Genomic DNA, 26,867 nt, shown 5'->3' on the forward strand with positions numbered 1-26,867 from the left:
GTACATTTTAAAACAAAATTTTTTCGTATCATAATTTTGATGAAAAGTGTTTTAATATTGTCTAGTGATTTTATATTTTTATAGGAGAAAAGGATAAATAGGTCCTTGATTTTTTTATTTGCGGACATTTAAGTTTTCAAGGATTTAAAATACATTTAAGTCTCTAATTTTTTAAAATTTGAACATATCGATCTCTTATGTTCACTTGAATTTGTTAGATCTAATAAAAAATATATTGACTTGATTGATATTGATGCACACGTGAAAATTTTTAAAATGAATAAATTAGACCAACAGATCGATGTATCCAAATTTTATTTTAAAAAAATAAAAAATTTAAATATATTTTTAAATTTTTAGAAATATAAATATTTGTGAACCAAAAAATTAAGAGTCCTTATGTCCTTTTCTCTTTTTATAGTGGTTGTGTAACGATAGGAAGCAGCATAAAAAATATGAATTCTTACTGGAGCGATTTACGGAGAGCAGGGAGAACAAGGTGAGGAAGGTTATGTGTGACCCAAAGCTTGGAAGTGACAAAGAGGTCTTGGCGGGTGACGAGACTAAGCTCAGTAGCCTCCATCGCAAGGCCTCTCCGAGGGCCTGCTCGGAGCCGTAGGCGGCCGCCGTGTCGAAGTGCCTGTAGCCTTGCCTGACGGTCTCAACGATGGCCTCCTTAGTGTCTTTCTTGCATGTGAAGTCAGGTGCTGATCCCATTCCTATCACCGGCATATTCACTTCGCCAGAGGCGTTGGGAAGCACCACCGTTGGAGCCTTAACTGCAGCCATGTCTAATATATAGTTTGATTTAATTATTTGAGAAATTTAATTAATTAGAGTAGTATGTATGTAATGTAGTAGTGCAATAATAAGCTAGGAATGAATGAATATCTGTAAAAGTTGCACCCTTTTATATAGGTGAAAAATAAATAAACTGGATGGAAATGGAATGCATGCATGCATGTATATAGGGCTGGAAGTGAGCCGAGTTGAGTCGAGTTGGATCAAGTTCAAGCTCGACTTATTAAAATTGTGCTTGGTTTACGGCTCGACTTATTAACAATCAAGCCTATTTTTTAAACTCAAACTCAACTCACCGAAAACTCACGAGCTTAATCAAACTCATGAACTGGCTCAAATAATAAGAACATAATCTATAATTCTATATCAATAAATTATAATTTATATATTTAAAAAAATATTTAAAAAGATCAATTTTATATATTATTTATCTATCAATAAATTATAAATTTTTTATTTATGTCCTACATTAAAATTATATAAAATAAATATAAATTTTTACACAATTCAGATCATTAATATATATACATAATTAAATATTAATATTTTATATGTATATATATAATCAAGCCAGTTCACGAGCTAATGAACTGAGTTTATCTAAGTTCAAACTCGATTTATTTAATTTATGAGTTCAATTCCAAACTCAAGCTTAGCTCACCAATTCACGAATTTAACTTATCAAACTATTAACAAGTCGAGTTTGAACTAGTTCATAAACTGACTTGACTCACTTTCAACCTTACATGTATATACGAGGAAAGAGCATTAATTTTGTTGTATGTGGGTGGAGCAGTCAAGTGTGTAGTGAAGGGGTCGGGTGTGTTTGGTGGAATTGTGTTGGGCTCTACCTCGGTATCACCAGTCCACTCTATAGAGTAGTATATGTAAATAATGTAAATATTGAAAAACTAACCTAATGTGCTATGTCCAAAAAAAAAACTAACCTACACACCATATAAAACAGAAACATGATGATAAACTCTTCACTTTTTCACAGGTGATTACTATGAAGAGTTAATTATTTGATTGATTTTTATGCCTAAGTCAAAACTAAGTCCTAATCTGGGGGAGTTAGCTCAAGAAAATTTTTTAATATGATCAAACATTATATTATTTTCCTCAAAATTAAGCTTTATGCTCTAATAATTCAGGTTTCGAAACTCCACATACACAGAGTACAGAGAAGCTAAGGAATTTGGTTGCAGTTATATTATATTATATTATTATTATTATTATTATTATTATTATTATTATTATTATTATTATTATTATTATTATTATTACAATGGGTAACTGGAGATTGATGGACTGGATGATGTTGGTTGGCCCAAACATATGAAGGAAGAGGCTTTCAAGTGGATCTGCAACTCGGGGGCTTCCGTCCGACTTGTGCTCGTGAAAGAATGGGGGGTGGTACCTACAAAGACACTCCGATGCCTAAGTTAGCAAGATTGTGAGCAGGTCTAGAGAGTATTGGGATTTAGAGATACCTGAGGAGTGTCATGGTATTTATAGTGGTGATCCAATAACCACCGCTGAAGTAGTTCCACCTTTTAAGGTGGATAACCGTCCCTTTATCTTAGAGAAGTTGAGATATGGCTTCTGGAAGTGGGCAAAGAGATTTTAGGGGGAGTTACTCATTTGAATGAGTGATTATCTGCCAGTTAATCATCGTCCCCGGCTTCTCTAGGATTGGTCGTGATAGGAACCGACTTCATAAGGAGGAGGTCGGTTCAAGGCGAGGCTCAATCCTCTTGGATTGGGCCTTTTGTTGGGACCTGGGCCTCATCGTTGGGTCAGGGTATGAACAGTGCCCCTACTCGAGCCCAATTTCTTTTTAAGATTTGGGTTCGAGTATTCTACTCGTGGTTGTAACCGACTTGCGAGGGAACCGACGTGATTGTTTTGCAACCGATGCGAGTTTTCGTGACTTTTGATTTTGACAGTTACGTCTAATCAAACGTTGCGTCCGTTAGGGGTTTTGAGTGGGTATTAATTACCTTGGTAACGGTGCATTCATGACCGCTTCCCTTTTTACCTTTATGCCCCTAACGTACTTATAAGTGCTTTCCCCTTCTTTTGTTGTTTCGTTTCTTCGATTTTTCAAATTTTCCCTTTCATCCGTTCGTAGAGTATTTTCATATCAGTTTGTGGGACTTCTTTCGTTGAAGGCTTTCATCTTCTCCTACCTTTTTCTGGCAAAGGTTGGTTCTTTTTTCTCTCCTTTTGTTAATCGCTTTTGCTTGCATGCTTTTTATTTTCTTTGGAGAGGGAGAAGTGACGTTGTAGGCTTCTGTTAAGTTTCGTGTCCCCTTAGGGACTCTCGTTTTTTATTCTTTTTCTTTTTCCTTTGTAGGTTTTCATCGTATTTTAGAAAAAAATTTCTTCTGTAGAAGTTCTTGCTCAATGGGTTGATGTTACGGTCCTGGGGGAGGAACCCTTGGCTGATACCGAGTCCATCACCCATCTTCGCACTCATCACCGCATTTGTACTTTTGAGGAGGATGGGCCCAAGTATGAGTTGGTGGCCCCGGGTCTGGAAGACCGGGTTTGTTTTGGGAGGGGTTCCGAGAAGGTCCATCATTCTTTCTATATGTATGAGAGCATGATTACCTGTTTTAGTGTTTTTCTTCCATTTTCTGAATTTGAAATGGATGTTTTACGCCATTGTCGAGTTGCCCCTACCCAACTTCACCCCAATTTTTGGGGTTTTCTGAAAATTTACCAATTTATTAGTCACGCTTTGGACTTTCCGACCTCTTTGAGGATTTTCTTCTATCTTTTCCACATGACTAAGCCCTTTAGTGGGCTAAATAACAAGCAGCAATGGGTGTCTTTCCGAGCCATACAAGGTCGAAGAATTTTCACCATTTTTGACGAATCCTTCCACGACTTCAAAAATTATTTTTTCAAAGTTCAAGCTGTAGAGGGTCACCACCCCTTTTTCTTGGATGAGAATTCTTCCCCTCGTTTTTCCCTGTATTGGTTGGAGGCCTCCCCCTGTGAGAAATACGGTCTGGACGACCTAGACGAGGTGGAGGCGGCCATTGTGGGGTTTCTCCGAGAAGTGTGGGGGAGGGCCCCATACTTGGATACTAGAAAATTTCTCCAGGGATCGCCGACTTTTGTTCGGTCGCAACTAGGTAGCTTTTATATATATGTATATATATTTCTTATTTTCGACTTGTATCTGCCGACTTGAGGTTTGACGACTTGTTGTTTTTTCTAATTGTTTCTTTTGCAGGTATGGCGAGGAAGAATGCTCAGGAATCTTACCAGAGAGTCCAGAAGGCTAAGGCAAGGTCTCGGGCTAGGACTGGTGGCACCAAGGCGATCATCTCTCCTCCTCCTCCTCCTCTCCAGAACACGGGGACTCCTTTCCAACCCATTGTGATTTTTTCTTCAGCTTTGTCTCGGCCGCTCCCCTCCGCCCGACTTCTTCCTGAGCCGGAGAAGAAGAAGCGCAAGATTTTAGAGTCTGGTTCTTCTTTTGACGGTGGGGTTAAGGCGGATGCTCTTGCATTCGTCCGAAAGAACATCTATCCTCATATAAGTATGGATGATGTTTCTGTTCAGAACCACCTTATCACTCTGGCTGAGGAGAGTTTCAGGGTGGCGGGTGTTTGTGGCAAACTCTTGGATATTTTTGAGAAGACTCCTCTCAGCTCTTTGGGGTTAACCTCGAAGGTTGAGGAGCTGGAAGGAAGGCTTCTTACTTATCAAGAGCATGAGAGGGAGTTGAAGGAGGAGAGAGATAGCCTTCGGGAGAAGGAGAGTAAGTTGCAAGCCCAATGCAACATGGAGGCGGGTTTGAGGAAAGCAGCACAGGAGAGTTACCAGAGTTTATTTCAAGATCTTGTGTCTGTGAGGAAGGATCTGCTGAATTCTCGGAATGCATATGCCGAGTTGGAGGACTCTATTGCTGAGGGGGCCGAGGAGGCTTGGAGGATTTTTAAGGAGCAAGTCGGAGTCATCGCTCCTGACTTGGATCTTTCTCCTTTGGATCCTGACAAAGTTGTTATCGATGGTGCCATAGTGGATCCCCCTGCTCCCGTGATCATTTCCGAGTCAGAATTGAAGACTCGGGGGCAGAGGATTATTGAGTCCCCTCCTCGCTCGAAGGACGCTTCGGGTTCTTCCCAGGTTCCTCCGACTTCCTCTTCATCTCCTATGGATGCCTCTCTCCTTGGTCCTGATGCTGCTCCTACTGCTCCCTCTGGTGGTGATCCGTCTACTCCTTTGAAAAAATGATTGAAAAAATGATTGGTTATATGGGAGCCCGGCCTGTGGGTCCCCTCTTTTTAAACTTTTTATATTTGGTGTGGTGGTGTTGATCGACATTTCCTTTGGCCTTTCGAGGCTTTAAACAAAAAATATCTATAAATACCCTTTTTTGGATAAGGGTTTAATGTTACCTTTGCCTGCATGCTTTTCTGCTTTGATATTTTAGGAAGTCTTTTCGACCTTTTTCTGAGAACCTTTTGTTCGACTTGTCTGTTCTTCTGAGCTTTTTCGCTTTAAGAACCTAGGACAGTCTTTTCAATAGTTTTTCGATCTCTTTTTCGCTTATTCCTCTATACTCAACTCTGTGATTTTATTGAGTTTTTATGACTTAGGTTATTTTTGTGATGCGTTTTTTCTTCTACTCGGTTTTTCATTTCGACTTATGGGTCGGAGTATTTCCGAGTTTCTTACGATCAACTTTTATAACCTCTTTACACCGACTTGTACCTCGTCGTTTTATCCTGACGACTATCTAGGTCGGTTCATGGGATTTTCACGTTTTGTCGAGCTTAAGTCGGCGTGTTTCGTAGAAAAAAAAAGAGAAAACAAGAAGGAATTTATAAGAGATATTTGCAAAAAGATCTTTTTATTATTGGGGGTGGGTACCTTACTGCTACTAAGGGTTTTTGACAACCTATTTCCCTTAGCCTCTACTGTGATGCCTCGTTAAAAACCCTTCTCCAGAAAAAAATCCTTTTATTTGGGAAAAAATCATGAAGTTGGGAAAAGAGTACATCAGGGAGTAGAGTTCGCTTTTAACTGTAGTACCTTTTCATATTACAAGCATGCCACGACTTCGGTAACTCGGTGCCGTTCAGGTCGGTCACTCTATAATAACCTTTTCCTAAGACCTCATTGACTTTGTATGGTCCCTTCCAATTAGCAGCGAGTTTTCCTTCCCCTGATTTATTGACTCCAATGTCGTTTCTGATCAAGACCAAGTCATTCGGGGCAAATGTTCTTCGAATGACTTTTTTGTTGTACCTTGTAGTCATCCTTTGCTTCAACGCTGCTTCTCTAATCTGGGCTTCTTCTCGGACTTCGGGGAGCAAATCGAGCTCCTCTTTGTGCCCCTGTATGCTCCCGATCTCGTCATGGAGAATTACCCTTGGGCTTTGTTCATTGATTTCTATTGGTATCATGGCTTCTATGCCATAAACTAGTCGGAAGGGTGTTTCTCCAGTGGCGGATTGGGGGGTCGTCCTGTAAGCCCATAGCACTTGTGGGAGCTCTTCAACCCAGGCTCCTTTTGCATCTTGTAACCTTTTCTTTAGCCCTGCCAGTATGACTTTGTTGGCTGCCTCGGCTTGCCTATTGGCTTGCGGGTGCTCCACCGAGGTGAACTGGTGTTTGATTTTCATACTGGCTACTAGGCTTCTAAAGGTAGAGTCGGTGAACTGGGTCCCATTATCTGTGGTAATAGAATAAGGTATCCCATATCTTGTGATGATATTTTTGTAGAGGAACCTCCGACTTCTTTGAGCAGTGATGGTGGCCAATGGTTCTGCTTCTATCCACTTTGTGAAGTAATCTATTCCCACGATCAGGTATTTGACTTGTCCTGGTGCTTGGGGAAAAGGACCTAACAAATCCATTCCCAATTTTGCAAAGGGCCATGGAGAAGTGATACTGATGAGCTCCTCTGGGGGAGCCACGTGGACATTTGCATGCATCTGACATGGTTGGCACTTTTTCACAAATTCTGTGGCATCTTTCTGCAAGGTCGGCCAGTAGAATCCAGCTCGGATCACTTTCCTGGCTAGTGACCTTGCTCTGAGATGGTTTCCGCAGATCCCACTATGTACTTCCTCTAATACCTCGCTAGTTCTTGAGGTCGGTACACACTTTAATAATGGTGTTGATATCCCCCTTCTGTAGAGAATATTTCTCACCAAGGTGTAGTGTTGTGCTTCCCTTCGGATCTTCGTAGCCTCTTTCTCCTCCTTGGGGAGGATGTCGAATTTCATGTATTCGACCAAGGGGTTCATCCATCCGAGGTTTAATCCGACCACTTCAAAGATTTCTTGTTTGTCTTCTATTTTTACCACTGAGGGTTCCTGGAGAGTTTCTTGGATCATGCTTTTGTTATTTCCTCCTGGCTTGGTACTTGCTAACTTGGATAGGGCATCTCTTCTGCTATTCAGATCCCGAGTTATGTGCTTGACCTCGGTTTCTGCGAAGCACCCAAGGTGTTCCAGAGTTTTTTCCAAGTACCTCTTCATATTTGGGTCCTTTGCCTGATATTCTCCATTTATTTGGGAGGTCACCACTTGCGAGTCGCTGTATATCATCACCTTTGTAGCACCGACTTCTTCTGCCAGCTTCAATCCAGCAATCAAGGCTTCATACTCTGCCTGATTATTTGAAGCTGAGAATTCAAATTTGAGGGAAACCTCTATCTGAGTCCCCCTTTCATCTACCAATATTATGCCTGCACCACTTCCTGTCTTATTTGAGGATCCATCTACGTAGAATTCCCATGTAGTTGGCTTTTCTTCTTGATCTCCTGCATATTCTGCGATGAAGTTGGCGAGGCACTGGGCTTTAATCGCCGTCCGAGTTTCATACTTTAAGTCGAACTCGGAGAGCTCTATTGCCCATTGAACCATTCTCTCTGCAACATCCGTCTTTTGGAGGATTTGCTTCATGGGTTGGTTCGTGCGGACTCTTATTGTGTGAGCTTGAAAGTAAGGCCGTAGCCTTCGTGAGGCTACTACTAAGGAGTAGGCAAACTTCTCCAGTTTGTGGTACCTTAGCTCGGGGCCTTGTAGAACTTTACTGATGAAATATACTGGATACTGGCCGACTTCGTCTTCTCTTATCAGGGCTGACGAGACAGCCTTGTCTGCTACAGATAAGTATAGGACGAGGTCTTTTCCAGCTACGGGTCGGGTCAGAATAGGAGGTTGGCTTAAGAACTTTTTGAACTCCTGGAATGCCTCCTCGTATTCAGGGGTCCATTCGAACTGATATCCCTTTCTCAATAAGGAGAACAGTGGAAGGGATTTTAGTGCTGATCCTGCCAAAAATCTGGAGAGGGCTGCAAGTCGGCCATTCAGCTGCTGGACCTCTCTCAAACAAGTCGGGCTTTTCATTTCCAGGATAGCTCTACACTTATCGGGATTGGCTTCGATCCCTCTTTGTGTTAGCATAAACCCTAGAAATTTCCCTGCTTCCACCGCGAAGGCGCACTTTGCGGGATTTCGTCTCATCCCGTGCAGCCTTATGGTGTCAAAGACTTGTGAAAGGTCTGACAAGAGGTCGACTTCTTTCTTGGTCTTTACCAGCATGTCGTCGACGTATACTTCCATTAGGCTCCCAAGGTGAGAGGCAAACACCTTATTCATCAACCTCTGGTATGTGGCCCTGTATTTTTCAATCCAAATGGCATGACCACGTAGCAGAAATTAGCTCTGGGTGTGATGAATGATGTCTTCTCCTGGTCTGGCTCGTACATCGGGATTTGGTTATACCCCGAGTAGGCATCCATGAACGACAAGTATTGATACCCCGAGCTGGAGTCTACTAGGGTATCGATGCTTGGTAGCGGATAAGGGTCCTTGGGACAGGCCTTATTTAGGTCGGTATAGTCGACACACATTCTCCATTTGCCATTTTGTTTTTTGACTAGCACTACATTAGCTAGCCATGTTGGGTACTTGACTTTTCTGATGAAGCCAGCTTCTAGGAGCACTTGTACTTGCTCTTCTACTACTAGGGCTCGTTCTAGGCCGAGCTTGCGTCTTCTTTGCTGTATAGGTCGGGATCCCGAATAGACCTAGAGCTTATGGGACATGAGCTCGGGGTCTATCCCAGGCATGTCGGAGGCCTTCCAGGCGAAGAGATCGGAGTTATCTCTTAGGAGCTTAGTCAACCCTTGTTTTAGGGTTTCCCCTAGGTTGGCTCCTATGTGAGTATTTTTTCCTTCCTCTTCGCCGACCTGTATCTCCTCAGTTTTTCCTCCCGGTTGTGGTCGCAGCTCGTGTCTAGCCCTTGCGCCACCGAGCTCTATTGTGTTAACTTCTCTGCCTTTTCCTCTCAGGTTTAGGCTTTTGTTGTAGCATTTCCTTGCCAACTTTTGATCTCCCCTTACCGTTGCTATCCCCGCTGAAGTCGGGAATTTCATGCAAAGGTGGGGAGTGGATACCACTGCTCTGAGTCGATTAAGAGTAGCTCTGCCGATTAAAGCGTTATAGGCTGACCCCACATCGATGACTATGAAGTCTATACTCAGAGTCTTTGATTTTTCTCCCTTTCCAAAAGTGGTGTGGAGTGGCAAAAATCCCAGTGGTTTATTGGCGTGTCCCCTAATCCGTATAAGGTGTCGGGATAGGCTCTTAATTCCTTCTCATCCAACCCTAGTTTGTCAAAAGCGGGCTTAAAAAGGATGTCCGCTGAGCTTCCTTGGTCTACTAGGGTTCTGTGGAGATGGGCATTTGCCAGGATCATAGTTATTACTACTCGATCATCGTGTCCAGGGATTATTCCTTGCCCATCTTCTTTTGTGAATGAAATGGTAGGGAGGTCGGATGACTCCTCTCCGACCTGGTAGATTCTTTTGAGATGTCTTTTGCGAGAGGATTTGGTGAGTCCCCCTCCCGCGAACCCCCCTGAGATCATATGGATATGTCTCTCCGGAGTCTGCGGTGGTGGGTCTCTTCTATCCATATCATCTCGCTTTCTCTTTCCATGACTGTCCGACCTTTCTATGAGATCCCTGTCAAGCCGACCTTCTCTAGCCAGCTTTTCTATCACATTTTTAAGGTCGTAGCAGTCGTTTGTGGAGTGACCATATATTTTATGGTACTCACAGTAGTCGCTACGGCTCCCCCCTTTTTTATTTTTAATGGGTCTAGGGGGCGGCAGCCTTTCAGTATTACAAATCTCTCTCTATACATCCACTATAGAAACTTTCAGAGGAGTATAAGAGTGGTATTTTGTTGGCCTCTCGAGACCGAGTTCTTCCTTTTTCTTTGTTTTCCTCTCCCTCTCTTTTGTTGAGGGAGGGTGCCCGGGTCGCCAGCTCAGGTCTCTCAGCTTAGCATTTTCCTCCATATTGATGTACTTTTCAGCTCTTTCCTGTACATCACTTAGAGAGATGGGGTGTCTTTTAGATATGGACTGTGAGAAGGGACCTTCTCTAAGTCTATTGACTAACCCCATTATGACTGCCTCTGTGGGCAGGTCTTGAATCTCTAAATATGCTTTGTTGAACCTTTCCATATAGGCTCGTAAGGATTCTCCGACCTCCTGTTTTATTCCCAGGAGGCTCGGTGCATGTTTCACTTTGTCTTTCTGGATAGAGAACCTCATCAAAAACTTCCTTGAAAAGTCTTCAAAACTGGTGACCGACCTCGGGGGGAGGTTGTCGAACAACTTCATCGCTGCTTTTGATAGAGTGGTCGGGAAAACTTTGCATCGCGTAGCGTCGGAAGCATAAGCTAGGTACATCCGACTTTTGAAATTGCTTAAGTGATGCTTCGGACCGTGGTTCCGTCATAGAGGTCCATATAGGGGCTTTTGAAGTTCTTCGGAACTTTTGCCCTCATTATGTCCTCGCTGAAAGGATCCTCCCCTCCTAGGGGCGGTTCTTCTCGCTCGTCACGGGAGTTGCGACCTTTGAGGGAGGATTCTAACTTCAAGAGTTTTCTTTCTAACTCTTTTCGTCGTTCCATCTCATCTTTTAGGTTCTTTTCAGTCTCCCTTTGTCGCTCCTGTTCTTGTTCTAACTGTTCCAGGCGACTGTGGACTAATCCCATGAGTTCAGTTGCATGGGATGGTCCCTCTTTCTCTAATTCGCGCCCTTCTAAAGAGTTCACCTTCGGATTTTTTACTACGGAGGTACCTTCCCTGTGTTGATCATTGGTTCCCTGGTGGAGGGTCAAGTCTGCGTCATTATTGCCTGTGTCCAGATTCTCTTGCTCAGAATCTGACTCCACATGACCCTCTTCGGGGGATCTGTCCGCCATCACTGGTTGATCTCTCGGGTCCCCGGCAACGGCGCCAATGTTACTGTGGGCAACCGGAGATTGATGGACTGGATGGTGTTGGTTGGCCCAAACGTATGAAGGAAGAGGCTTTCAAGTGGGTCTGCAACTCGGGGGCCTCCGTCCGACTTGTGCTCGTGAAAGAATGGGGGGTGGTACCTGTAAAGACACTCCGATGCCTAAGTTAGCAAGAGTGTGAGCAGGTCTAGAGAGTATTGGGACTTAGAGATACCTGAGGAGTGTCAGGGTATTTATAGTGGTGATCCAATAACCACCGCTGAAGTAGTTCCACCTTTTAAGGTGGATAACCGTCCCTTTATCTTAGGGAAGTTGAGATATGGCTTCTGGAAGTTGGCAGAGAGATTTTAGGGGCAGTTACTCATTGGAATGAGTGATTATCTGCCAGTTAATCATCGTCCCCGACTTCTCTAGGATTGGTCGTGATAGGAACCGACTTGTATTTTTGAGTTTCATCGAGATCTTTAGAATCCTCTCTTTTAGTTAAATTCTCATTGTTCTTAAAATTTTTTTCTTAATTTATTAAAACTAGAATTTTTTTCAGAAGTAATTCGTGGGATCATGCACTTTTTCCTACATAAGGAGGAGGTCGGTTCAAGGCGAGGCTCAATCCTCTTGGATTGAGCCTTTTGTTGGGACATGGACCTCATCGTTGGAGTAGGGTATGAACTATTATTATTATTATTATTATTATTATTATTATTATTATTAGGATTGGAAGTTAAGGAAGTTGTGTTCAACCATGTCAAATTTAAATTCAAGTTACGCTGACAATTCAATAACAACCGACTATATTTATAAAGTCTAAAAAACTATCAATTATATATAATATTTGTTTATTAATTATAATTTATATTTTTTATAATAATTATATATAAAATATATATGTATAAAATTATATATTATTATTATCAATTAAAGTATAAAATCTATAATATATTTATTTATATAAATATAATTATATAATAAGATAAACATATTTAATTTTTAATTGAATTCATTTAATATAAATTCAAATTCAAATTTAAATTTAGCTAAAAAAACAAAGGAAAAATATATAGATGATTACGTTGAATGTTCAATTCAATAGGTATATAGATGATTATGTTCATTATTTTTAATTAGATGATTATTTTTTTTGATTCAGTTTATTCATACACAATTAACAATAGGTGGATATTCAATTCATTAGTTGTGCGGATGGTTATTCTAATGTTAGGGTTTAGAGAATAATTTGGGAGTGAAATATTTTTTTACTTTATTAGACAAATTCCAAAACCCATTATTGTTCATATTGTTCACAAAAATTATTGTCTACTGAACAAAATCCAAAAACAAATGAGCTCAACTTATTTTGAGGAATGAAGTTGAAACTGATTTGAGTTAGGAAATTCCAACAGTAATGGTATCAATTTTTTTTTTAAATAAAAAAAACTCAACGCAATAAAGCGGAATAAAATAAAAGAAATAAAAATTCATAAAATTAAAAATGAAATAAACTTAATTCTATTTAAGTCCACACTTTTTTTATTAGTTATTATTATTAGATTAGATTTTTGTCTGATCACGATAAATATACATTAAAATCAACTATTAACATTAATTATTAATATAAATATAAATAAATATTAAAAATAAATTAAATAATATATATATTTATACATAAATATTTATTTTTGGTATTAATGGACTTGAAGAGAGGGTGGGTTTCGGTGACTTTCGTGAAGAGTGGGGCAGCCAAGTTTTTTATTCATCACTCCCAGGAACCAGCGGCTATATCAACCTGCAAGTAGAGACAAAGTTGGGTGCTTCGTTCCTTTGTTGCAGCCTCTCTACTAGCCAATGCTGACCGCGACCTTTCAAATCTGCAGCTACTAACACATCCTTATTTTTTTTTTTGGTCAATAACACAACCTTATTGAAATTCTTCTGTCTTCAGTAGATAGTTGGATTAGGGTAGGTGAGTGTTTGGGTGTGGGTCAGACTTCCTAGCCCATATCATGACCAAAAAAAAAAAAATCAGAAACAAATATTAAATAGCAATTCGCCAATGTCACAAGCTAGGAGTATAGGGGGATGTGAATTTGTGATATAATGTCTGCGAATTGTCTAATCTATCCAAAAAAAAAAAAAAGCCTAGGAGTATTAATGTGTTTTAAATTTGAAGGCGTTTTAAAAAGTTTGCCTTTAATGTTGTCTTTTTAAGAGAGTAGTCCGTACATCCCTTTATTTGTCAAATTTAAAATTTGTATGTGCAATTTTCTTTTGTGACACGTGTCAGCCGTGAAACAAACACGTACACTATGCTGCCATTGACTGGGTTGAATACTAACAAACTTTGGTGATTGATTCATAGAGGAGGAGTCTTGGACCTTTACTTAGTCCATTGCCCAATAATTGCAAAGCCGCCAAAACTAATAAAATGTAATCTAACATTGTAAATACATATAGCATATTCCACTTAATTATCTACAAAACTGAATCTTGGAGACCAAAGTGCGTGCTAGCTGATGCAAGCATACACGTAACAGGTGGCTTCATTGGACTATATATATAGCACTTAGTTATTAATTACCACCACAACATTATATTGATACTCTTATTATTAGCAAACATTTACTACATCCAATTTGTGACATATACAATGTCTTCAACAGAAAAATCAGTAGCGGTCCCTGTCCCAAATCTGGTCCTACAATCATCATTCAGCATGCCGGTGATCGCCTTTGGAACTGGCTCCGAAACAAACGACAACGACACCATCAAAGCGGCGGCCGTTGAGGCCATCAAGCTCGGTTACAGGCACTTTGACACCGCTTCCTTTTATGACTCCGAACAGCCTCTCGGAGAAGCCTTTGCTGAAGCCCTTCAACTTGGCCTCATAAATTCTAGAGATGAACTTTTCATCACTTCCAAGTTATGGCTCTCCGATAATCATCCCCATCTTGTTCTCCCTGCTTTACAAAAATCGCTTCAGTAAGATCATTTTATTTTTTATAATTAACTAGATATGATTAAAGTGGCGAAAACTCAGGTGCAGTCGACTTCGTGTGAAGTTGATAGTCGAGAGTCGTTAGAAGAAAATTTAGTCAAATCAATCAAATCATCTAACGGTTTCTAGTTATAAATTTTACAAGAAGTCAACTACACCTAAGTTTCCACCTATTAAAGTATATGTTGAGAAGGCATCATTGATGAATAATAATAAACTCTGATTGATTGATGGATGAATGCAGGAATCTTGGATTAGAATACTTGGACCTTTACTTGGTCCACTGTCCAATGAGTGCAAAGCCTGAAATAAGAAAATTTCCTTATAACGAAGATGAATTGCTGCCATTTGACATGAAGGGTGTTTGGACTTCAATGGAGAAATGCCACAGCTTGGGTCTCACAAAATCAATTGGAGTTAGCAACTTCTCTACCAAGAAACTTGAACAACTCCTCTCATTTGCTACTATTCCTCCTGCCGTTAATCAAGTAATTTTTTATTTATATTAATTATACAAATAAATATTAATTTTATTCATAGGATCACTAAACTAAATACCGTTCCACACCGAATCACACAATAAATAGGTGGAGTTGAATGCTTCCTGGCAGCAAAAGAATCTAAGAGAATATTGCAAAACCAAGAATATTGTGATAACTGCATATTCTCCTTTGGGAGCCAAAGGAACCAGTTGGGGTAGTAATGATGTTATGGACAGTGAATTACTCGAGCAAATTGCACAGGCTCATGGTAAAACTGTTGCTCAGGTAAAAAAAAGAAAAAATTTAAAGTTGTGTATCAATTTTGAGTTTAGATTATATATATAGAACCTTTTTTAACGTAACTCAGTGTATCTAATTGATGTAATGTATTTGAATTGGTTATAGGTAAGTCTTAGATGGTTGTACGAGCAAGGTGTGACTTTTGCAGTAAAGAGCTACAACAAGGAGAGAATGAAACAAAACTTAGAAATATTTGATTTTTCGCTTACAAATGATGACTACCAAAAGATTAATCAAATCAAACAGACGCGCAAAATGAACGGGCCTGCTACATTCGATCTTTCTGATATTCTATGGGATGGAGAAAATTAGATACCACATTCATTCATGTTTAAGAACCAAATAATCTTCAAATAAAAGGATTTATTCTCAGATTGAATAAGTATATTGGATAAGTATATATTGTTATTGTTTAGAGCTAATTATTGTTTATGTCTTGAGTTATTGTAACTATTGTTTATTTGTGTTGTTATTGAGTTTATAAGTGGAATGAAGTATCATTCAATCAGTGAGTAATTTGTAATTCTTCTTGTATAATTAAGTTTTGCGTAATGGATGTTTTAACTTTGATCTCTTCTCTCTGCTTTTGTAATATAATATGTGAGAACCTGAAAATGAAATTGAAATTAAATTGAAATACATATAAATACAGAAAATTGTTAAAAAGTTTTTAGTTTTGTACAGTTAGTAAGTTTGTTAGAATTTGTTAAAATTAGTTGAAAATTAGTTGTTTATCTTTTTCTTTTGTACAAATATATAGGGTAGGTGTGTATTTATAATGTAAAAATGTGATGCTTCATTCATTTAATGAATAAAGCATTATTCAAATTTTTTTTGACTTCTTCGAACCTTTTTCCACTCTCTTCTTCAATTTCAAATTTGCTAAAGCTTTATCATTAGCTTTAGTTCTTACTTTTCTTTTTTTCTCTCAATAGCTTGCAACATTAGACAGGTACCATTTTATATGGTATTAGAGTTTCAAACGATCCTTCAATAGCGTTTTATGACATGAATGTTGCCAACTCTACTAATTTTGTTGCGGATTTTGGGCGATTGGTTGTTTTTATAGCCCAATTTTCATAGTTTCAAAGTCAATTTATCAGATCGGGTTCTTTCCTCATTTCTGACTTTATTAGTCTCTATTTTTTTTATTATGGCAAAAGTCTTAGCATTTTGTTGATACCTCTTCAACTCACACCTTAAAATTATTATCAGTGGTCACATAATATGTGGCAACAGTGGTGTGTTTTCAGATCTAAGATCTACAAAAAGATTAATTGCTTCCTTCTTACTTACTTTGAGGCCTACGTAATTTAGACTTGGAAGAAAGACTTGTAGTGTAGCACTCGAGGAAGTTAGGGACTAGGCAGGAACTAGGAACTGCGCTTTAAGGGCTTTCGGAATTAATTAATTACCCGGAGGGATTTGAAGGGCATTTTAAGATAATCTCTTTGATGATGAAGCTCTCAGATCTAAGAATAAGATGAAATTCCTAGATGGATCAATTATAAAACTTGATGAGCATGAAGTTATAGCTACCTTCGAAGTTAAGGATCAGTGCAATAGTTTTCTTCTTTCTTGGATCAATCTCTATCTTAATCTAGAAATTGTTAAGAACGTGATATGGATCACTTCTGTTTTAAATTTGTGCAATGATTTGAACATTTGCTACTCGCATGGAGATGTGTTTCAGAATTGATGAGCTGAAAGATGCTATTCGCCAAAATGATTCTATTGTTACTACTATTTTATTAAATTAAAATCTATTTGCGAGAAATTAAAAAATTTTCGTATAATTTCGAATTGTTTAACTTGTATTAATGGTTGCAATTGTGGATCAAAAGATGAGATAGAAATTCAGAACAAGGTAAACAAGCTTCTAAAAACTATAGTAAAGGGAATACTTTATATGTTGTGCACTTATTATAACCGAATTCGTCATTTGGTTAATAATTGTTATAAGAAAAACAATTTTCCTTCGTACTTGAAACAGAAATTTGCAAATCATATCAATACTGAAGGGGTAATTAAAGATTCCAGTGCTGAGCTAACTAATTCTAGTCAGGATGATAACTGCATGGACGGACATAAGGGGGGCGAGTGGCGATCTCGGTCCTCCCAACTTTTTTTAATAGTAATAAGTTATTATGTATAATTTAATTTTTTAAAAAAATTATTTATTATTTAGTTTAGTATAAATAAAAGTTCAATCTAATTTAAATATTAATAATTTTTAATATCTAAAAAGTAAGTAACAATATTAAAAAAATCTGAAAAAGATATTATTACTAATATTTTTTAATTAAATAAAATTTTTTAAATTTCATAAAGTGAATTCTTTTTCTTTTTGTGGTCGTCTTTTTTTATTCATTTGGTATTAATTCTCTCGATTTCAACTGCTACAATTAAGAAATCTTTTTCAACTATGAATATTGTGAAAAATAACTTAGAAACAAAATAAAAAATGAATTTCTTGCTAATTATCTTCTAATTATATTGAAAAGAAAATTACTGAAAAATTTGATATAAATTTTATTATCGGTGAATTTTATGATACAAAAATTCGACCACTTCGTTAATAAAAAGTATACACATATTTTTTTATTTTAAAATATATTTTATATCGATATATTTTTATAATACATCTTATATTATATAATTTTTTTACATAATTTTTAATATTATATGTGTTTTTGACTCCCAAAGTAACCACACAGTGCTGTAATTGACTCGGTTGAATAATAATAAATTAAACTTTGGATGATTGATACATACAGCAGGAATCTTGGATTAGAATACTTGGACCTTTACTTAATCCATTGGCCAATGAGTGCAAAGCCTAAACTAAGGACATTTCTTAATAGAATTATTAAAGAAGGGGAGACGCTCGCAATTACGGATGATATTTTAAACGTAGATAGTTAATATCTGAAAAGATAAAAGGTAATTAAATAGTTTGAATGTTATCTAACATAGTAAATACATACATAAAGATATAAAATGAAAAATTAAAAGTTAATCCTAATTAAAATATTTATATAACTTTTTTCTTAAAACAGATTTGAGACTCACTTAAAACTTATAATTAGAATACATTAAGAGTTACATATTAGAATAGACATTAACTAAAGAAAAAAAAAAGAAAATATATATAATGTATGATATAGTATAATAAATATTCCTGGTGTAGTTATCTACATGAGTTAAGCTTGGATACGAAACAAATAAAAAACGAAACGTGCGTGCTGATGCATGCATACACGTAACAGGTAATTAAATACAGGAGAAGTATAGGTAACTAATAACATTCTTGAACAATGTGTGAATAATGTGAATTAATAGGATTAAAAGAGTAAATTTAATAAGTAGCATTAAATTAAAATGTAGTGTACTTGTATTTGATTGGTGGTTATTCATATTATTCAAGATAATTATTGTTTCCCTAGCACTCCCCTTAAATATATATACCATATTTTTGACCTTATGGCTGCTTCATTGGACTATATAATGAAAGAATCTTAGCACTTCCACATTGCATATACATTATACAATGTCTTCAACAGAAAAACCAGCAGCGGTCTCTGTCCCAAATGGGGTCCTACAATCATCATTCAACATGCCGGTGATCGGCTTTGGAACTGGCTCCGAAGCAAACGACAACGACACCATCAAAGCAGCGGCCATTGAGGCCATCAAGCTCGGTTACAGGCACTTTGACACCGCTTCCATCTATGATTCCGAACAGCCTCTCGGAGAAGCCTTTGCTGAAGCCCTTCAACTTGGCCTCATAAATTCCAGAGATGAACTTTTCATCACTTCCAAGTTATGGCTCTCCGATAATCATCCTCATCTTGTTCTCCCTGCTTTACAAAACTCACTCCAGTAAGATCATTTTATTTTCATAATTAATCAGATATTATTAAAGTATATGTTGATGAATAATAAATTCTGATTGATTAATAATAAATTCAAGTAAATGCCTTTTTCGATCTCTAACCATTTACTCGATGGACTTTCCACCCCCTAAAAAATCTAAAAATCCAAATCGGTTCATATCTACTTTGATATATGTACGTTCTAGACCTTATCTATTTTGAATAAATGCCTTTTTCGATTCCTAAACAAAAAATGAAATGTACATATATCAAAGTAGACAGGACCGATTTGAATTTTTAAATTTTTTAGGAGGTGGAAAGTCTATCGAACAAATGGTTAGAGATTGAAAAGGACATTTACTCAAATAAATTCTGATTGATGTATGCATGCAGGAATCTTGGATTAGAATACTTGGATCTTTACTTGGTCCACTGTCCAATGAGTGCAAAGCCTGAAATAAGAAAATTTCCTTATAATGAAGATGAATTGCTGCCATTTGACATGAAGGGTGTTTGGACTTCAATGGAGAAATGCCACAGCTTGGGTCTCACAAAATCAATTGGAGTTAGCAACTTCTCTACCAAGAAACTTGAACATCTCCTCTCTTTTGCTACTATTCCTCCTGCAGTTAATCAAGTAATTTTTTTATTCATATTAATTAAACAAATAAACATTGATTTTATTCATTGGATCACTAAATTAAATACCGTTCCACACTAATCACACAATAAATAGGTGGAGTTGAATCCATCCTGGCAGCAAAAGAATCTAAGAGAATATTGCAAAACCAAGAATATTGTGATAACTGCATATTCTCCTTTGGGAGCCAAAGGAGCCAGTTGGGGTAGTAATGATGTTATGGACAGTGAATTGCTCAAGCAAATAGCACATGCTCATGGTAAAACTGTTGCTCAGGTAAAAAAAAAAAAAAAATTAAAGTTGTGCATCAATTTTGAGTTTACATTATGTATATAGAACCATTTACAATGTTACTCGACCTATATCTAATGATGTAATGAATTTGAATTGGTTATAGGTAAGTCTTAGATGGTTGTATGAGCAAGGTGTGACTTTTGCAGTGAAGAGCTACAACAAAGAGAGAATGAAACAAAATCTAGATATATTTGATTTTTCGCTTACAAATGATGACTACCAAAAGATTAATCACATCAAACAAGAGCGAAAACTGAAGAACGGTCCTGCTGCTTTCGATCTTCCTGACCTATTTGATGGAGAAAATTAGATACTACACTCATTCATCAGGTTTTGTGTTATGTGCATGGCACTGGAATAGAAGGAACATCAGTCTTCGAATCACGAGAAAATTTAAGATTGGATAAGTATATTTGATTGATGTTTTAAATATTTAGCTTTAGTTTTAAATTATTGTCTACATATTTGAGTTATTGTAGTTGATTTGTCGTTAATGAGTTTATAGATGGAATGAAGCATTCTAGCCATTCTTCAATAAGTGATTTAATTTAGGATCCGCTAGGGAGACAATGGACTATTTGGCTATTGAGTTATGAAATGAACATCCCCTATACTATTTAGAATAATCATCCGAGTACAAAGGATAATAAACATCTTCTCGAAAAATTAGTTTAATTTTTGGGTTCACCAAGGATCGAACTCTTGACCTTTCGGATCTAGCGCTTTAATACTATGTCATGATACCACTCATCCCAAAAGCTTCAGCTGATGGAAAAATGTAACACTAATAATTATATCTCTAATACTCTATAAACCTTCATTGTACACATTGTATAAATATCTCATTGGCTCCTCATACTTTTCCTTTAATTTATTGTAATTCTTTTGTATAAGTTTTGCATAATATAATGGATGTATTTAATGATATATGATACAGTCGGAAGAGACCTATATAACTTGATATGCACAGATATTATCACCTGCTGATCAAAAGAAATGAAAATGAAATGACAAGCTATGAAGATGTATATAAACAAAAGGAACATAGACGATGATAATGAGATTGACGAAGAATAGAGACAAGGACAGGGACCAGAGGCGAGGCAGAGAAGAACCACGACGAAGGTTTGAATTATATTTTTCTCCAGCTCTTTTAATTTTCAGCCCCCCCAACACTCTCAACTTCTCTCGGCAATTCTAATTCCTGTTGCAATTCTTCTATAACCTTCTTTGAATTATATTTACTAGAGCATTGTCATTAAACCAATTCGTGTCTGCATGTCTTGATTTTCTGGGCTAGTATATACATTGTTGATCTGCTAAAATTAATGCTCCAAGCTTCTTTAATAACTTCTCTGGCTTTTTTTTTCTCACACCATCTTGCTTAGAATTTAAACCTTCTCTTTATAGCCTCCATTTGTGGGGTGTTTTCTAGTAAGAAAGGTACATGACCCGATCCATTTTTCACAAGCCTAATAACCACTAAAGAGGGATATAGGGTCAGCCAGTTTATATACACCAGTACAAGATCCAACCTTTCTTGTATTAGATCTACCCCTGGCCTCCTATTTCACCCATGGTTTTTAAAATTGGATTAGACCAGTTGGTTGAACCAGTCCAACAAAAAATTGGCATTACAAGTGGTTCGATTCACCACTAAAAATCACTCATGACAGAATCAGAAAGAAACCGCTGAACCTCTAGTTTGGACCGATAATCGGCTGATTTGCTTAATGCGGTGTCGTTTTGGAAAAAGAAAAAAGACTGCGTTGCTACTTCGAATGCTGGGATTTTTTTATTTAAATTAAATAAATATAAAATTTACCATTTAAATAAATGTGGAAGTATTTATTAAAATGCATTTCTTATCATATCTCGAATGTATCTATAATACGTGCAAGCAAGATAATTTTTATATATAACGTTACGATATTTTCGTAAAAAATCATATATGTCAACATGCAAAACATTATTTTCTTAAAAACTAATTTATTTGAATTAGAACTCAAAAAAAGTATATAAAAAATAGATCGAATTGGATTGATTTAAACTTGAAATAAGGTTTTACGAGAAATGAAAAGTTACGTGTAAAAATTTAAAACATTAATTATGTGAAAAAATATTAGGGATTAAAAGTTATGTGATCAGGATGAAAAATTACGTGGTCTGATTTCATGACGAGAGGAAACGGAATTATTTTTTTCATTTTTTTCTATTTTACCTGTTTCATCAATTCCACGTTTGTTTTAATATAATAACTAAACGCATACCAAAGGTTTTTGATTTTTTTTTCATCATATAAATGAACAAGTACAACTTTATTATTTTTTTTAAATTTAAATCAATCTAATTTGATCTATTTTTATATGTACTCTCTTTGAGTACGAATTCAAATGGGTTAATTTTCAAGAAAATGATGTACTAATTAATTTTGAATCACTAATTTTAAATACTTAGGAGAAGATACAACTTTTAAAAATTGGATTAATTTAAAAATAAAAATTAAATTGATATTGTTTTAATCATAATTTTTTTATAATAATACACGTATTTTTTTATAATAATTTTTTCTATAATAATACACGCAGATTTAAATTTACAAAAATATTGTAACGTTTATAAATACGCAATTTTAAATTATTACAGGAATTTTGTGTTTTTGTTAGAAATAATTGATTTGTTTTGACTTTGGTGTGTTGCTATGTTGTGTTTTTTATTTTTTGTTGAATGATTATTTGATTTTTGAGTTCTGGCTCTAGCATGGATAAGATTATAGGAGTTTTATGTTTTTGTTGAAATTATTGATAAAAATGGGCTTTGCTATGCTACCGCTGTTTTTGAATTTTCGGCTCTAGTATTTTTAAATTTTTGTTGATGATTTATTGATTTCATGGTTTTTGTTAATTTTTTTGTTTGTTGTGGCTTTCTTTAGTTAGTGGGTGACGAAATCCTCATAGACAAAGAATAAGAGGAGCTAGTAGAGCTGAAAAGGGTTCAAGAAAAATGGTAGGAACTCCTATTAATGGAAGAGCAAGGCCAGCTTTTGCAGTTGTAAATCGTGGAAATGATCAACAACATGGCCCTATCCACCTAGCAATGCTGGGTCGGATTATGGTGTTATAGAGTTCATTAGAGAAGATATTGAAGCCTTGCTAAATGAAAAGTCCAAAAGGAAAGACAGATTCAATTATAAGGTTAGTTAAAATGTTGTTTTAAGCTCCTTGAGTTGGTATGTTATGTGTTGGCATCAATGCTTGTTTCGGTTAATTATTTGAGTTTGAGACCAAAGATGAACCAAGATTCTTTGTTGTTTGGGTAACTATCAACGTGTATTAACACTAAATCAAGGAAGAAGAACTGAATTCAATTATTGTGGAAATAAGAAGAAATTGCACTTCATTGCAAGAGAAGTTAATAAAGGAATAAACAGAAAGATTAGTAAATTAGATTTTTCCTCTAAAAAGTTAAATAAAAGTTTTGAACAATAAATAATTAATGATACAGATCCCAAATTTCCAATATGATCATGTGAGGTATCACACTATTACTGTATTAGATAGATAAATTCCAAACTCATATTTGATAGCGTCCCCAAGAAAAACGTTATATATCCTCCTCAATTTAATTTTAATTTTTCAACAAAATTTGAAATTTGAAATTAAATAAGACCCATAAAATCTACCCAAAATAAATAGATAGAGATATGCAACAAACAAGACACTATGAGTTTGTTTAGGCATTATTCAATTATTAGAAAAAAAATTTAGTGTGTTTAACAAAATTTTAATAATAAAAGTAAAAATATTAGCAAAATAAAAAGAATATTTTTTAAAAAATTATAATTTATATATTTTTAAAATTTCTTTATTTAAAAAATATATTATTAACATAATAAATTAAAAAAATTTATATTATTATATCTAAATATAATTATTAAGTAAAAAATATTTTTATATCAGATATTTAAGTGATTGTTTGGGTGTTATTATTTTGATAAAAAAAGATCTTTTTAATAAAAAAAGATCTTTTTATTTTTTAGTGTGTTTGGCAAATTTATACTAGTAAAAATAAAAATAATAGAAAAATAAAAAAATATTTTTTTGAGAAGCTGTAATTTACATCTTTTTTTTAAAGATCTTTTTTCTTTAAAAAAAATATGTTTTTTCATGTAACAAATAAATAAAAAAAGTACTTTTATATTGTTATATCCAAACATAATTGATAGATAAAAAAATCTTTTTGCATTAGATATCCAAATATAAAATTACTTAAGATCTTTTAAAAAAAGATAACTCAAAAAATGATCTTTTGTTATAAGCTTACCCAAACAAGATATAAAATATTTGTTTAAAGATCCTTAAAAAAAAAAAAATAATATTTTTGAAGAGGCTCAAACAAATCCTATATATACATAACAAACACAGCAAACTTCAAACAAATCCTGGCTTCTGCAGTTTGCGTCTCACCTGATATCTGGGAGTAACATAGCTTGAGTCTGAGATATGGGTGACGACATTGATGGATGGGCAAACATTCATGATTACATCTTGAAGGAAATTGCAGAGCACTTCTATTTGTACGATGATTTCATCCAACTTCGTTTAGTTTGCAAGCAATGGAGCTTGAAACTTCCAGAGATCTCCAGCGAGATTTTGTGGCTGCTGGTACCCGAAGAATCTTCCAGTACTCATATTTATGAAGACGAGGAGATCTACCATCTCATGAACTTACCTATTGCTGATGAAGTACCGCTTGATATTCAGTCTCTTGATGAAGACGAGATCCACCATCTCAAGCTACCAGAGATGCAGAACAAATTGATCCGTGGTTCTTTTGGTGGATGGTTGATCGTCCTGGATATGTACCAATGTTCGATGTATATGTTAAATGCATTTACAAAGGTCCGATTAGATCTTCCTCCAATATCAACTTTTCCGGATATAATTGACTACAATCCTAACAATTATGGCTTTGAATATACTGTTCTGAATTTGGATGATGAAAATAAGGATGATATACACTGTTCGAAAAGTTTCATAAATAGTACCGAGGTTTGGAAGGTTATTATAAATTCATGTCCTAGCAATGACAATGAAGATTTTTTGGCAGTGGCCATATATGGACCTCGTTGTACATTAGCCTTTTACAAACCAAATGATAAGAGATGGTTAGATCTTTCAACTAGAAAACCGTCGTTTCATGATGTCATATTTTTTGGAGAGAAGATATATGCAGTAGACGAAGATGGCCAGCTATACGAATTTGATACAAACACAAAATCAGGGCCTGTAGGTGGTATTCATGAAGCCAAACCTCCCTCTGATGCTGCGGTGGGTCCTTACCAGCTTAAATATTTGGTTGGGTGTGCTAACGGAAGTTTATTGATGTTGGCGAGACATTTTATGCCTGTAAGTCACTGGACTTCCAAATTTGATATCTATGAATTAAAGAAGAATGCAAAAGAATGGTCCAGACTAGATAGTTTGAAAAATTACGTACTGATGATTGGACTCAACTCTTCTGTTCAAATGCTGCCTGCAAGTCTTCAAACCAAAGGAAATCAAATCTACTTTACAGATAACCTATTAGAATTGAAACCGTACCGTGCCGAATATCAAGATATTGGCATCTTCAACTTGGACGATGGAAGTTGTCATTTTCTATTATGCGAAGAAAAGTTCATGTGTCCTCCTGTCTGGTGTTATTCTAGCTCATTTCTTTAGTGTTTTTATTATTATTTTAAAAGATTATTTGCAGTGTGTTTGTTCTTCCTTATAGTAAAATTTTAATGAAAACATGTTTATCTCCATTTTGTTATTATTCAGTACTGCTATTTAGACTTGTAATTTCTCTCTCTTCACTTTATAGTTTATTTTAAGAAAAATATTAAAAGATTAGTATCGGATTCGATAGTGTTACCTTTGGATCGTTAAATGGTCCACAACAAAAGATGTTTATTAAGTTTTTTAATAACTGTTAAATAATTTTTATTTAATTTTAATTATAAATTAATTTTTTATATATTATTTAATTATAAAATTTATTTTTTATTTTATAAATTATTATTTTATTATTCATTTATCATGTTTATTAATAATAAAAAATAAAAATAATAACGAATTAGATTTTTCTTTAATTATAATAAATATTTTGGTAATTCTAATCAATTAGAATTTTGTCCTTGATTTGTTACATCCGTAAACGCTAATGAAATCGTGTTTTTTGAAAATTCAATCGATTGAATTTTGCAAGGCATATGAGTTTTTTTCTAATTCAATTGATTGTTTGTGTTATCCAATCTATTTCACAATTCAATTGATTGTTTGTCTTCAAAGCAATATGGATTTTCACAATTCAATGATTAGTTGTGTTATTCAATCGATTGAATTGTGTACTGCGTTGTATATTACGCTATTCTAAATTTTTCTGCTTGTATTAATTAATTATTGTGGTGTTTATTTCGGTACGGCAATAAATTTATACGTACCAGTACAATAAAAATATGATCAAATTAAAACATGACATGTGGATTATATTTTTCACGTTAATAATTAATTTTTTTAAAATACATATCATATCAATGATTTTACTAAATCACCCTTTACTTTAATAAAAATAAAAATAAATTTTATTTAATTTTTACAAAAAAACTTAAATATTTTTTTTTATATTGGAGAAAAACAACCCTAATTCTTTAATTTAATCAAAATTCAATTAACTTTAGTTTTATAATTTTAAATATGAATCAATTTAAAAATCAAAACTAAAATATATTTCATTATTCATATAAACTAAAAAATTGCTTTGGCCTAATCTAATCTCTCCTATCCCCTTCATACCAAAATGAAAAATATATCTAAAAATTAATCTTCTTCTTTGTATACCAATCTACTGATAAAGAGCAACCTCTCTCCTAATCTCGACTTAGTAATTGATCAATTCAACGCTTTGTAGGTCCTATTCTTCTTGGCTTGTGCATTGCTTTCTGCCCTAACGATTCCTAAGTGATTCTCTTTCCCTCTCTTATTTGATTCTCTGGTGTTCTTCCAATTCTAGCTGAGCTTACTTGCCACCATGATCTAATGAGATTTTTAGTCTTTCCAAAAATTTAGCATCAAATGAACTGATTCTGATTCTGTTTTTCTAAGCGTTAAAACATAAAACTGCCTTACTGCCTTAATATGTTCAATT

General features: G+C 35.4%; 3 protein-coding genes across 3 annotated transcripts; all 3 read left to right on the forward strand.

Moving 5' to 3' along the window:
* Nucleotides 1–13,658: 13,658 nt before the first annotated feature.
* Nucleotides 13,659–15,437, forward strand: LOC130941239 (NAD(P)H-dependent 6'-deoxychalcone synthase-like). The gene is made up of 4 exons (XM_057869668.1): nt 13,659–14,069; nt 14,330–14,573; nt 14,673–14,852; nt 14,973–15,437. The coding sequence occupies exons 1-4, from the start codon at nt 13,738–13,740 to the stop codon at nt 15,177–15,179; spliced, it is 963 nt and encodes a 320-aa protein (XP_057725651.1). The 5' UTR covers nt 13,659–13,737; the 3' UTR covers nt 15,180–15,437.
* A 2,946-nt stretch (nt 15,438–18,383) lies between these two features.
* LOC130940925 (NAD(P)H-dependent 6'-deoxychalcone synthase-like) lies at nt 18,384–20,532 on the forward strand. Its single transcript, XM_057869208.1, has 4 exons — nt 18,384–18,749; nt 19,136–19,379; nt 19,479–19,658; nt 19,780–20,532. Exons 1-4 carry the CDS (start codon nt 18,418–18,420, stop codon nt 19,984–19,986), a joined length of 963 nt encoding a protein of 320 aa, XP_057725191.1. The 5' UTR covers nt 18,384–18,417; the 3' UTR covers nt 19,987–20,532.
* Nucleotides 20,533–20,558: 26 nt separating this feature from the next.
* On the forward strand, nt 20,559–25,503 carry LOC130940924 (uncharacterized). The gene is made up of 3 exons (XM_057869207.1): nt 20,559–20,801; nt 22,609–22,870; nt 24,131–25,503. Exon 3 carries the CDS (start codon nt 24,179–24,181, stop codon nt 25,397–25,399), a length of 1,221 nt encoding a protein of 406 aa, XP_057725190.1. The 5' UTR covers nt 20,559–20,801; nt 22,609–22,870; nt 24,131–24,178; the 3' UTR covers nt 25,400–25,503.
* The last annotated feature ends 1,364 nt before the right edge of the window (nt 25,504–26,867 follow it).

Source organism: Arachis stenosperma, chromosome 7 (assembly GCF_014773155.1).
Source record: "Arachis stenosperma cultivar V10309 chromosome 7, arast.V10309.gnm1.PFL2, whole genome shotgun sequence".
NCBI lineage: Eukaryota > Viridiplantae > Streptophyta > Magnoliopsida > Fabales > Fabaceae > Arachis > Arachis stenosperma.